Here is a 12,267-nt window from a genome sequence, read left to right on the forward strand (position 1 = left end):
GCTGCCTCAATCTGAAGGTTTAGCTGACAGTTGCAGGTTTCTGGCAGATGCTAAAGGTGGAGATTGTGGGTGCAGCTTTCTGCCAAAACCTGCAGGTGGAGGTGAGAGGTGAAAGTGGAGGTTATAGCTGCAGCTGTCTGCCTCGATTTTCAGGTGGAGGTGAACTTTCAATCACTCCAGAACGTCTCTTTCCCTTTGACAGTTCAGACCTGTGTTTACAGATGCTGCATTTCTTTAGGGTGTTGTAGCAGTCCTCCACCACCTGAGGGCGCTGCAGGACAAATCGTGTCAGGTCAGAGAATCAGAAACCGTGAGTTACTGTTGATGAGGAAAGGTTAAATAACCACCTATGTCAGTGGTTTTTAAATATTATGTTTCCTTTAATGTGTCGATCTAAAGATATTTAAACAAAATAAACATTTCTTTATTTGTTAAAAGTCAAAACTTTTGTTCTCGTTAAGGAAATGACAAACGACATCAGCTTGATAATTGTAGTATTTTTTATTCTAGCAATATTGTTTCTGATAAAGACAAATGTTCATGCAAGATCTTGAATAAAACGTCACCTAAACAAATGCACAGCACAGACATCCCTCTGAATATGATATTCGCGTTTAGATCCTCGTCGGCCGGTTGATGTGAGAATGTCCAGATTATATTTAACTACAAAACATTATCTGACACTGAAAAAACAGCAGGAGTTTGATCTTTGGTAAAGATGAGAGGAAAAAATATACAAAACGAGAAAAAAAAACATGATAAACTGAGTCAGATGTGCAAAGAAACTCCGAGTAAGAGGAAATGACATCATTGAATTCAAAACGAACAAAGCAAAAATCGCTTCAGTACAAACAAACAAATGAAGGTGCGTTTAAATGCTGGAGGTCCATTGCTGCTGCTTCTTTTTTTTTTTTTTTAAGTCAATATGCAATTCCCTCTAAGGCACCCGTCCCTTTGATGGAAACACATTTCCCAACAAATTTAAAAAATACTGATAATTTGCTTTTGAAATTTCACTTGTAACCCTTTTACCAACACAATCATAACCTACTTACATTAAAATCTTTCCAAAACTGATATTAATTCAGCTTCAGCAGGGCTCAGTAATGGATCAATTGTTGGTTGATAAGTTGGTGTCCTCAGGTAGAAGAAGATGAGTTAAACAGCTTGTTGTTAAATCCAGGTACAGTTCAGCTCTCTGAGTGATTCTGCAGAAAATTTGAAGTTAATAACTTTTGTGGTTTTTCTGTTTCGGGTCGTTGAAAACTGAAAGTCAGCTCCATCTGAGAAAATGGTCGCAGTGGCATCAACTGTCAAAATGGCAGCTGCTGAGCTCCTTCTTCATCTGTAGTAGTCTGAGGGGCCAGATCAGGTGAACAGGGCGAGTTATTAACTTCAAACTTTCTGCAGAAACACTCAAAGAGTTGAACTGTAGCTGTATTTAACAAGAGCTGTTTAACTCGTCTCCTTCTATCTGAGGACACCAACTTAACAACCACCTGTCGTGGTTACTGAGGTTTCTTTAACCTGCCCTGTAACTATCCAATCTTCCTTCAGCCACTTACATATCCTTCATTCTTCAGAGTCATCTTGTAAACACAAATACACAGTGATTAAAAAACTTAAATGTCCCTTAACTTCTGTTAACTCAAAGCGCAGGAAGCAAAGCTGAGGTTAGAAGAAGAGAACAGTAGGGATTCAAACAACATGAAAGACCAATGACTTCTTTAAAATGAGCCCCTGGAAACACAGTTTCAAAACTCAACTACCCAGCATGCAGCGGTCACAAAATTTGAACTCTTTTCTACCAAACAGAAACATAAAATAGATCGGACACAGGCCATCGTGGACAGTTACACCTCAGATATTCACAAAGAGATTTCGTTAAAATAAAGGTAAAGAACTTTTAATGACCCCATGAAACAAAAAATACATTAAATCAAACTCAAACAAAATTAGTGTAGAAAGGGAGTCAGACAACGACTAAACGTCTGTATACTGTCACTTTTCTTTGGTCATTTGACACAGTGTGTGTTCACAAGACCAGAGTGAAAAACCATAAAGTAAAGTTGTCTGTTTCTGGTCTCCATCTGCTTCTCTTATAAACAAACATTTACTGTGTCAAGTTTTATTTCATGGGGTCTTACATAATCAATAACACACTCTGTACAATCTACTCTACGTTCAACAGCTCAGAAACATAATCCACACACTTGTCGACAGTTTACACTTTACAGTTACGGTCTATCGTTTTGTAAATCAGAAACAGAACGCGGGGACATGAGGGCAGCTCCTCACAAACTGGGGGCAAAAAGGTGCCATTAATGAGGATGCGCACTACTTACATGCCATCACACAAACATGCTCTCTCCTCAAATGATAAAATAAAACTTTGAGGGAGAACAGAATAACATCACTGATCCCATTAAGGGGGTAGTTTTCTTTTTTTCTTCTCTGCCATAGAGAGGTCAGAGGTCAGGGACTCAGATGTAAACCTGGGTTTTTGGGCTAAACGACGTCTCCCTGCTGCCCTCAGTGTAAATAATATGTAGCGTCTACATGATCAAGTTAGAGGAATGTTGTTGTTGTTGTTCAGTTAGTATATAAGCTAATATAATAGAATATAAGGGAGTCTCAAGTTTAAAGGTGCTGTATGTAAATTTTTGCTATCGCTACATGGCCAACGTTAGCAGTAATAGCTGTTTGCTCACCAAGTTTAGCATACATCCTCTCATCTTAGACTGGACGCTACAGTAACTCACTGTCGCAGAGTGGTATTATCTGCCAAAAAAATACTGTTCCCGTGTCAAACTTTGCAGAGGCTCTCCAGTTTTCAACATGCCGCGGTGCTGTGTCTCGTGCTGTCTGAACAGATCTGAGTCCAAAAACTAGCCATTGTCATTCTCCTGCTTTCCTGTGACAAGAAAGAGAAGAGGAATGGCTGCAGTTAATGGGAAAAACAAAGTTTGATGTCAGCGGGTGCTAACGTTAGCCAGCTAACCTCGCTAATGTGAGCAATGGTTAGCATCCACTGGTAAAAGCAGGTAACCCTGATATTAGCAATTGGCTTCACAGGGTGTTTCTTGCTATGAGCCCACATCTTTGTGTTTCAGTTGTCAGTTTTTTTTCCGTGCTCCCCAAAAATAGCAAAAATAGTTAGCTATAATCAACTATTTTGAAGCTGAGTGAAGATAGCTAGCTAAGGTAGCTAGCTGGGCAGCACAGAAAAGGACTGACGACCAAAACACAAAGATGTGGGCTCATAGCAAGAAACACCCTGTAAAACCCATGGCCAATATCAGAGGTAACCACTGCTTATGTTAGCAAGATTAGCCAGCTAACGTTAGCACCCAGTGGCATCAAACTTTGTTTTTCTTCATTTGTTTAAAAAAATGTAACTTATCAACTGCAGCCATTTTCTTCTTTTCTTTCTCGTAACAAGGAAAGCAGTACAATGACACTGAATATTTTTTTGGTCTCAGATCTGTTCGAACAACACTGGACACAGCACTGCAGCATCTTGAAAACAAGAGAGTCTCAGTGAAGGTGGACCCGAAAAAGTATTTTTGTCGGTTGTGACGTCACAACTTAACAAGCGGATGAAACGGGATGGGCCAGGGCTAGCTGGTTAGCATGCTAATTTCAGTAGAAGAGGTGACAGAAATAGACGCAAAACAAACGCTAACACTAGCATTTCTTTCCACAGATGGAGGCAGCTCTTGGTGAGTAAAGCAAGGAAGTTTGATACAGAGCTTGCATCATCTCCTCTAGACAGGTGAGTAAACACCTGTTGATGCTAATGTTAGCTACGTAGCGATAGCAGAAATATACACATAGCACTTCAAATCACATCAATCCCCGTAGCTTCTTGTTAGCATCCCTCATTCTGGATACAGACACTGCAGCTAAGCTTTAAAAAAGTGATTTTAAAAAAATGCAAAAAGTGTCTGATGAGAAAATTCACTTAGATCTCCGATCTCGAGGAATCTGTTTTATGCTAACTCTTGTGGACGGATCATGACCGCGTTGAGTTTATTTAGCAACAGTGCAAAGGCTTATAGAACAAGTACAAGTCACGGTAACAGAGCAAGCTAACTGGCAGTCTTTTTAAGGGTAGCGTGGTTGGAAATGTAAGGCACTACAGTCTCACTTCATCTGTATCCGTCAGACCTCCATTAATCTGCTTGGGGGAGAAACTGGTGGCGGTGGCGGCGGCGGCGGCAGTGGTGGTGGAACAGAGATGGAAGGGCGTCTGTCCTCAGTCAGAAACTCCCACAAAGTCTGTTGATCATCAGCATCCTCACATTCATAATATGCATAATCAGGAGAGAAGAGATCAGGACGACCTCCCCGCCCCTCCAGGTGTGACAGAAGGCTCGGCTTGCTGGCATGTGCTACTTCTCCGGTGGTGAGTTTAGGAGTGAGGACAGAGCACGAGGAAGCTTCTAGTTTGGGGAGGAGGTGAGGAGGCGGGGTGTTACTGCGTGAGCTTACAGTCGGGTGAAAGGCCCCACGTGGAGAGGGCCTCTCAGTTTGGGAGAGGAGCAGGAGTTGGTGGTGAAGGTGGAGGATGGGGAGGAGGAGTAAGGAGAGGAGGAAGCGGATGAGGAGTCACTGCTGTTGTTCAGGGTGAAGACACTGGAAATAGCCACGTCCACGATACCTTGACATAGCTCTGGATACAGTTTCCTGCAGGAGGAGGAAGTGGATGATAGACGTATTAGTTTAGGTCAAAATCCAGCACAGTAAAGTTCATTAAAGAAACAAAAAATACAAATTTGTGAGGAACAATACTGAAACACTACACTTTAAGTACAATAAACATAAATATAATGAACAAAAGAGAGCATAGCTACCTTTCACCTTTGACCACCAAAATCTAATCAGTTCAACCTCGAGTCCAAGTGAACATTTGTACCAAATTTGCGAAAAAAAATCCCTAAAGAAAGGCTTTATTTGTCATGTTCAAGAGGCCGAAGCACAGGTTTATGAGGTCACACTGACTTTGACTTTTGACCACTAAAACCTAATCAGTTCATCTCTGAGTCCAAGAAGTGAAGGTTTGTACCAAATTTGATTAAATTCCCTCAAGGTGTTATTGAGATACTGCATTTACAAGGCCAAAAGTGTATTTTGTGAGGTCGCAGTGACGTTGACCTTTGACCTTTGCCCACCAAAATCTACACACTTAATCTCTGAGTCACAGTGAATGTTTGTACCAAATTTAAAGAAATTCCCTCGAGGCGTTACTGAGCTATTGTGTTCACAAGAACAGGAGGAGACAGAGTAGAAAGCTGTAACATTTCTAAATATAAAACGTTTTTAACACAAAATAATCATCTGAATGTCACTGACTGTGCACAAGCTGGAGCTCCATTGATCTCAATGAGCCACACTTTGAAGCTCTCATCCACCATGAAATCGAATCCGAAGAGCTGGAAGCTCTGGTAGGACAGGTGCTTGGTGCTGATTGCCGGTTCAATACACGTCAGGCAGCTCCTGTGAGAGACAGACAGCAGCGTCATTTCCAACCGTCTGACACGTGATAAACATTTCAGGCTTTGATTAATCGCTGACCTTTACCGCTGTCTGAACGGAAACGCACAATAAGGCTTCCCAGCATGCACCTCTGTCATTGTTAACATAACCTGACCCGTGTTGTTGTGTTCTGCAGTGTTTCTGTTAATTAATATGAGTGATTACGCTGCAGGTGATGCTGTGTTCATGATTATTGAGCTTGTCAGTAATCTGATGACACGCTGCAACACTGATAATGAATTATAATGACAAAGTAACGTTCTGAATATTTAATACTGAAGCAGGTTTAAGTTAAACCTCAGATACAGTTACCTCTACAGGTGATTCCTACAGGACACAGAAACCAGGCAGCACAGGTTTAAACCAGTGCTAAACCTTAAAATGCAGCTACGCTAATGACAGATCAGCAGCACCTGCAGCTTTAGTAGCTAAAACACAAGTTATTCTCACTCATATTGTGATGATAGTGCTAGCATGTTGTTGATGGAAATGTCATAAACCAAAGTAAGAATTAATCCAGTAGGGACTCTGAACCACACATTTCAACCTCATGGTGGCGCTGGAGGAAAGGTGAGTTGATCATCAAACTCAAACAGGATTCATCCTCTGAGGACCATGAATGTCTGTATTATACATCACACTAATCCATCGTATGGTTATTGATATTTCTGCCTGGGTCAGAGCGACACAGTAGAGCCGTGCTGTTAGCCGTTAGCTGTTAGCGGTCACTGTCAAGAAGGGCAGATTTCACTTGAATTTCAGCTCAGTGTGAGAGTTTGTTGTGTTTTGTTGTCAGTTGTCGGCTGTGTCTCTTCAGACAGGCTGAAAACTTGTTACATTAAGCAAAAGAAAATCTCCCACAAGTGTTAACGAGCGTCTTTAAAATCACAGATGAACGGACTCTGACGGCAGCAGCTAGTCCGAGTCCTCTCCTGCAAGTAAATGATGACTAAGCTGCTTTTAGCAAAACAAGAGGGACCTACTTGATGATCTGCTTGATCTGAGGTAATATGGCGGTCTCCAGGGCGACGTTGTGAGTGTTCAGCAGGTACAGCCTGAACTCGTCAAAGAACATCTCGTTCCCCTCCTCGTATCGTCCGTAGTTCTGCGAGTGCTCCTTCTGGATGCAGTGGTTGGTCAGGTGGCTCGTCATGTCCTGGAGGTCGGAGCTGTTGTAGGGCTCAGAGGACGTCCGCAGCACACCCTCCCGGTACAAGTAGATGTTGTACTGATGGTCCACTAGCACCCAGCTCCTAGCGATAGCACGACGTAAACAACAGGAGCATCAGCTACAAAGTCCAGGCAGACTTGCACTTTGTTTGTGGGGTTTGTGTTAAAGATAATAAAACTTACCTGATGTCAAATTTCCGATGTCCCGGCTCCAGAAGTAAAGGTTTCTCCAGGTACTTCTGAATGACATGAACCTGTCCCTGATTATCAATGTACTCCAGCAGCTGATTAGCATCATGGGATATCAAAATACCAGCACCTGTTGCAATTAAAATAGTTATATTAAGCAGCCACTAATGGCATCCAGCTCATTCTCAACTTTAAACTATACAATAAAAGCATTAAAAGTGGGTTTATCAAGGGGAGATTGTTGCTTCAGCAGCTCAGAAAATGTCTGACTAAAGCTTATTTGCATCTTGGATTTAAACCTTTACCTTTAGCTCCAGCTGAGGACTTGGCTATCCACACCGTACCCTCCCCACTTTCCTTTTTAGAGTGATAAGAGGCCAAGAAAACTTCCCGCTCATCTGTCTTGGGATTGTTCTTTAGATGGCTAATGCCATTTGTAGCTGGAGCAACGGGGGTGTTGAGGTTAGTGGGATAGATGATGTAGGATTCTGGGAACCAGTTGCAGGAGTCGGACAGCTCCGGGCTGGTCTTTATTAGCCTAGCAGTGGAGAAGGGAAATGGTCAGCTAATGTAACCCCCCCTCCGGTTTGAATAATTTACTTAAGTGCATTAGTAAAAAGTATAGATTTTTCTGTTAACAAGCTAGACACACACTTGACCAAGGACGCCTTTCTGCAGAGCTTGTCTGCTCCTCTGTAGTAATTCACCAGCTGCACCAGCCCCGGTTCATGACCTGTAAAGTCCAAATGAGGTCATTTTAAAATCTCTTCATATACCCAGATGCGTGCACTTAGGGCCTGTAAATAAAATACAAGACACTGTATTTCCAGAGGACGTTGGAGCTAGCGTCCCTGCACAGTCACAGCAGCTGTCTCATCCTGAGTGGGTGGACACCAAATATAGCACACATACAGACTCTTTTGTCTGCTGTAAGCATCATATTAAATAAGGGGGGAGAAAACTCAATTTACCTAGACGTCCAAAGGGCAGTCTGTTCCGCTCACCAAGCATTAAGTTGAATCTGGGATTGTCTCTTTTCAGCCTCTTCCATTTTCCAGTGGAGAGGAGGATTTTGGAAACTTCTGCATAAACAGTGCTGTTGTCGTCACGGGTGACAAAGGTGTACATGAGGGCATTCATGATGCCACTTAATAATACAAATAGTAACAATAATAAACGACTGAATGTGTAGATAACTGTCCTAGCTAGTTGTGAGGCTGCCTGGTTGGCACTGCAGCACAGAGACGGTTCAGGGTTATCTCCTCTGTTCGTGCCATGATGATGAGTCAGTCATATCCAGTCCACACTTCCCAGTTAACTCACACTGGTGCTCCCGATCTCCAGTTCAGCAGCTCCGGGCTAACGTGTACTTGCATAAAAGAGCATAACATAGCAGTCTCATGTTGTTCGGCAGACAGTGTTCCCCTCAGTGTCCCCCAGACAAGGGTGTGACTGACTGCTGCTACCGGCTCCTGGGGCTGGTCCCGTCTGGATTAATTTACATCCCGTCTCCGGTTTAGCTGTAGCTAACGGACTGCGACCGCTAAGGGCAGCTACCCGGGGGAAACTTTTCCGGTATCCCTCTTTAAAGATAAATACTTTAAAAGGAAATAACAGGAGATGTTAACTAACTAGCTATGTGGCTACACAATATAACAAACGCAGCCTATTTTCCAACAGGCGGCGTGTGCTTTATTCTTTGAAGCTCAGCGGCCGCTGTCATCCACTGTTGACGGCACAAACACAAACCTCCCCGGTTATGGTTAGTGTAGTTTCCCTTACGCTAAAATCACGGGTAGTTGGTATTTAACCGCTTCTTACTTACAACAAAAGTAGATAAACACATCTTTTGATACAGTTTACGTGCACGTACACGTACTTTAAAAATGAACTTATGTCGAAATTTAGTCTCCTACTGAATTTCAAGAATGTACACACTACATTCCCCGGAATGCAACGCGTCAAGCGTCCTTTTAATCATTGCAGTGGTTTGGCGCGTCGCTACCACAAGATGGCGTCGAAGACCTCACTACGAGTCAGCAGCCAGGACCGGAGCGGTGTTGAAAATAAGTTTTAAACCCAAGAGAGAGGTGCTTACTCCGGGCAAGACTCCGACTTAATTTTCTAAGTTAAATAGAAATAATCAATAAACTTTACGTCGGATATAAAGCGGTTTAATAACATATTAACGGACATGAAGGGTTTCTGGGAGACCCTGGGGGATAAATGGAACACTCCCTAGTTGTGACAAGTTATGGGTCCCGTTCCGATATGTTCAAATAAGCTAGTCGCTTTCTCTGTGTCCTTTACTTTTCTTGTCTTTTTTATCTTAAGTCTAGAGTTATCATTTAAATAAGGATGGAGTTAGATCAGTTTTGTCCGTGTGTCTACATTTGGCGAAAGCGGTGCGGAGAGACTACGTTTTAGGTTTTCGAAGAACGAGTTGGAACGTGACAGGAAGTCGTACTGATGAGGAAGAGGCAGGTGGCGGGAACAGCTAAAACCGCGAGTTGGAGTGCTGCAACTTTGTCAACATAAACAACCAGTGAAAGCGGTGTTTGTGGCGCAGCACCGATTTAGTTTTGTTATAATATCAAGAAATTAAGAAGATATCACTAATAGTAAGTGACGTCCCTCATCCTCAGTGTTTTGTGGTGCGGGGTGTTTGTTTATCGCTGTTTATCACAACATGTAATTGAGGCCGGGTTAGGTAGAATTAATGATAATACAAAGTTAAAGGACACTGCAGCAGCTTTTCCCCCAGTGCAGCTGCATATCCACTAAATGTGATATTTAACTTGTAGCCTAGTTTCATGTAGGTGAAGAAGGATCCGCCATGTTCCACCTCATATTCACTTTATTAGTCATAGGGAGAATTACTCATCTTCTGGAAACAGCTCTACAGCTTCCAAGAATGTAGTGTTCTAAGCTATAACTTTTCTGTGTGTGTGTGGGGGGGTCAGGGGTGATGTGCTGTGTGCCTTGGCTTTTACTGAGGTCATGTATTTTTAATAACCTTCGTCCCCTCTCCTGCACCAGGCTGGAGCAGGCCAGGCATGAGTGGAGCACACCTGGACGAATGGCAGAGGAGGTCCTTTGACATTTCATCTGGCAGCTGTACACCTGAACAGACGGCCGATGCCTACCGGGCCCACATCCTCTCCATTCAGTATGCATGGGCAACCTCCCAGCTCTCTCAGGCCGGCGCGGCCAGCCTGCTCAGGACCTACTCGGAGCGCTACGCCGCGGTGCTGGACTCGGACGACTCCCGCACGGGGCTCAACAACTATGCAGAGAGCGCGCTGCATTTGGCCCGCAGTCAGAGGAACCACAGCGACAAATGGGAGTCGTCCCTGACCGTGGAGAGTGTGCTGGAGCTGCCCTGCGTGCAGAGGATGATTCAGGCGGGGACCAAGGGAGGAGGGTCCCCTGTGGCACCAGCAGATGTTAACATATCTGTGGGACAAGAGAGCAGAGGCAGCTCCCTGTCTGTCCCCTTTACCAGAGTCAGGTCAGAGGCTGTAGGACCACCACAGCCGAAAACAGAGGTTAACAACAGTGCTAGTAATCCAAGAGGCTCTGAGGGGATCTCAACTAATCCATTCCCCCGAGCTCCACCCCGACCACAGCCCCTCTTTAGTCACCCTTCGTCAGTCCCTCCACAGGGGAACCCTGGCCCTGCAGGTGCCACACAAAATCACCAGCCCTGCTCCTTCCCCACCTCCAATCCATCTAAGCGGAAGAATTTTTACACCCCAGACGGAGGAGGTCAAGCAGCCACTGACCCAAGACCTGGAGGCGCCTTCAAATCGGCTCGCGAGCAGTTCATCGTCGACCAACAGAAAAAACATTCCCATCAGCCCCAGAGAGGCGCAACCCCTGGGATGGAAGCGCCTGTGAAAAAATCCCTGGGTGCTCACAGGCCCAGAGGCGCATTTTCTAAATTTGTGTCGCCTCTGCCACGTCAGGAGGAAGAGGAAGCTGTGACGAGCCGTAACTCTAACCAGGAGCCTCAGATCCTGGACGAGCGTCTGAAGAACTTTGAGCCAAAGATAATTGAGCTGATTATGAGTGAGATCATGGACCACGGGCCTCCTGTGGCCTGGGATGACATAGCAGGACTGGAGTTCGCCAAGACCACCATAAAGGAGATTGTGGTTTGGCCCATGCTGCGTCCTGACATCTTTACCGGCCTTCGCGGTCCCCCCAAAGGCATCCTTCTCTTTGGACCCCCAGGAACTGGAAAGACTCTGATAGGAAAATGTATCGCTAGTCAATCAGGTGCCATGTTTTTTAGCATCAGCGCTTCATCGCTCACCTCCAAGTGGGTGGGTGAAGGGGAAAAGATGGTGCGAGCCCTGTTCACCATCGCCCGCTGCCACCAGCCCGCCGTCGTCTTCATCGACGAGATTGACTCGCTGTTGTCCCAGCGGACGGACGGGGAGCACGACTCGTCCCGCAGGATAAAAACAGAGTTCTTGGTTCAGCTGGACGGGGCCACCACATCCGCCGAGGACCGCGTCCTGGTGGTTGGCGCCACCAACCGGCCTCAGGATTTAGACGAGGCAGCCCGTCGACGCCTGGTGAAGAGGTTGTACATCCCCCTGCCTGAAGCGGCCGCCCGTCGGCAGATTGTGACGAACCTCATGGCTCGAGAGAAGAACCAGCTGAAAGAGGAGGAGCTGGAGAGCGTGGTAACGGCCACAGAGGGCTTCTCTGGTGCAGACATGACTCACCTGTGTCGAGAGGCAGCGCTGGGTCCTGTACGCAGCATCCACCTCAGCGACATCGCCACTATCACCGCAGAGCAGGTGCGACCGATCCTCTACGCCGACTTCCTGGAGGCCCTGAGGACTGTCCGACCCAGCGTCTCGTCTAAAGACCTGGACCTGTACATGGAGTGGAATAAGACTTTTGGATGTGGCCGCTGAAAACTGAAGTTCCTCCCCCTCTGTTAAAGTTATGGACGTTATTTTGGAAACTGAGCCGAGAAAAAATGTTGAATATTTTCCGCTGTGCACACGGAGGGTGTGGACGGTGATAGTTTTCTGCCTTCAGCTGCATTAAATAGAAAATTAAAGCCATAAACTTTTTACAGTTATCCTCACTCACAGTAATATTTGTGGCGAGAGAATGAAAGACAGTTTCTGTGTGGAGAAATTCCTCCGCAGATTGTTCCCAGCAGTTTACATTATGCATTCAAATTACTCTCAGAAGTTTTGCTCAGATACTAATGTTGTTGTTTTGTGCTTTTAGGATAAAGTTAGATTCACTCCCACCCATGTCTTTGCTTTAGTTTGTTTACAACATCCTCTTTTTTCTGAATTAATAAAATGTAGCAGAGTTTGTTCGTCTCAAAGCGGATTTTAT

At 44.9% G+C, this 12,267-nt stretch overlaps 2 protein-coding genes across 4 annotated transcripts in view; one reads left to right on the plus strand and one right to left on the minus strand.

Annotated features, from left to right (window-relative positions):
- fignl1 (fidgetin-like 1) overlaps positions 1-12,245 on the plus strand; it is a 13,774-nt gene extending 1,529 nt beyond the window's left edge. The window contains exons 1-2 of one of the 3 annotated variants that reach the window (XM_018681040.2): positions 8,897-8,987; positions 9,937-12,245. In XM_018681040.2, coding sequence (XP_018536556.1) covers positions 9,954-11,828 — 1,875 coding nt within the window. In that variant the 5' untranslated portion in view covers positions 8,897-8,987; positions 9,937-9,953 and the 3' untranslated portion in view covers positions 11,829-12,245. Of the gene's footprint in view, positions 1-8,896; positions 8,988-9,123; positions 9,519-9,936 lie in introns of those variants that run through there. The other 2 variants (XM_018681033.2, XM_051076568.1) reach the window with 2 other exon arrangements.
- On the minus strand, positions 483-8,644 carry ttl (tubulin tyrosine ligase). Its single transcript, XM_018681046.2, has 7 exons — positions 7,869-8,644; positions 7,552-7,630; positions 7,203-7,435; positions 6,892-7,027; positions 6,522-6,791; positions 5,356-5,499; positions 483-4,689 (listed from the first exon to the last, which is right to left on the minus strand). Exons 1-7 carry the CDS (start codon positions 8,035-8,037, stop codon positions 4,491-4,493), a joined length of 1,230 nt encoding a protein of 409 aa, XP_018536562.1. The 5' UTR covers positions 8,038-8,644; the 3' UTR covers positions 483-4,490.
- Positions 12,246-12,267: the final 22 nt, after the last annotated feature.

The sequence above is a fragment of the Lates calcarifer genome, linkage group LG16_LG22, assembly GCF_001640805.2.
Source record: "Lates calcarifer isolate ASB-BC8 linkage group LG16_LG22, TLL_Latcal_v3, whole genome shotgun sequence".
In the NCBI taxonomy this organism is placed as follows: domain Eukaryota; kingdom Metazoa; phylum Chordata; class Actinopteri; family Centropomidae; genus Lates; species Lates calcarifer.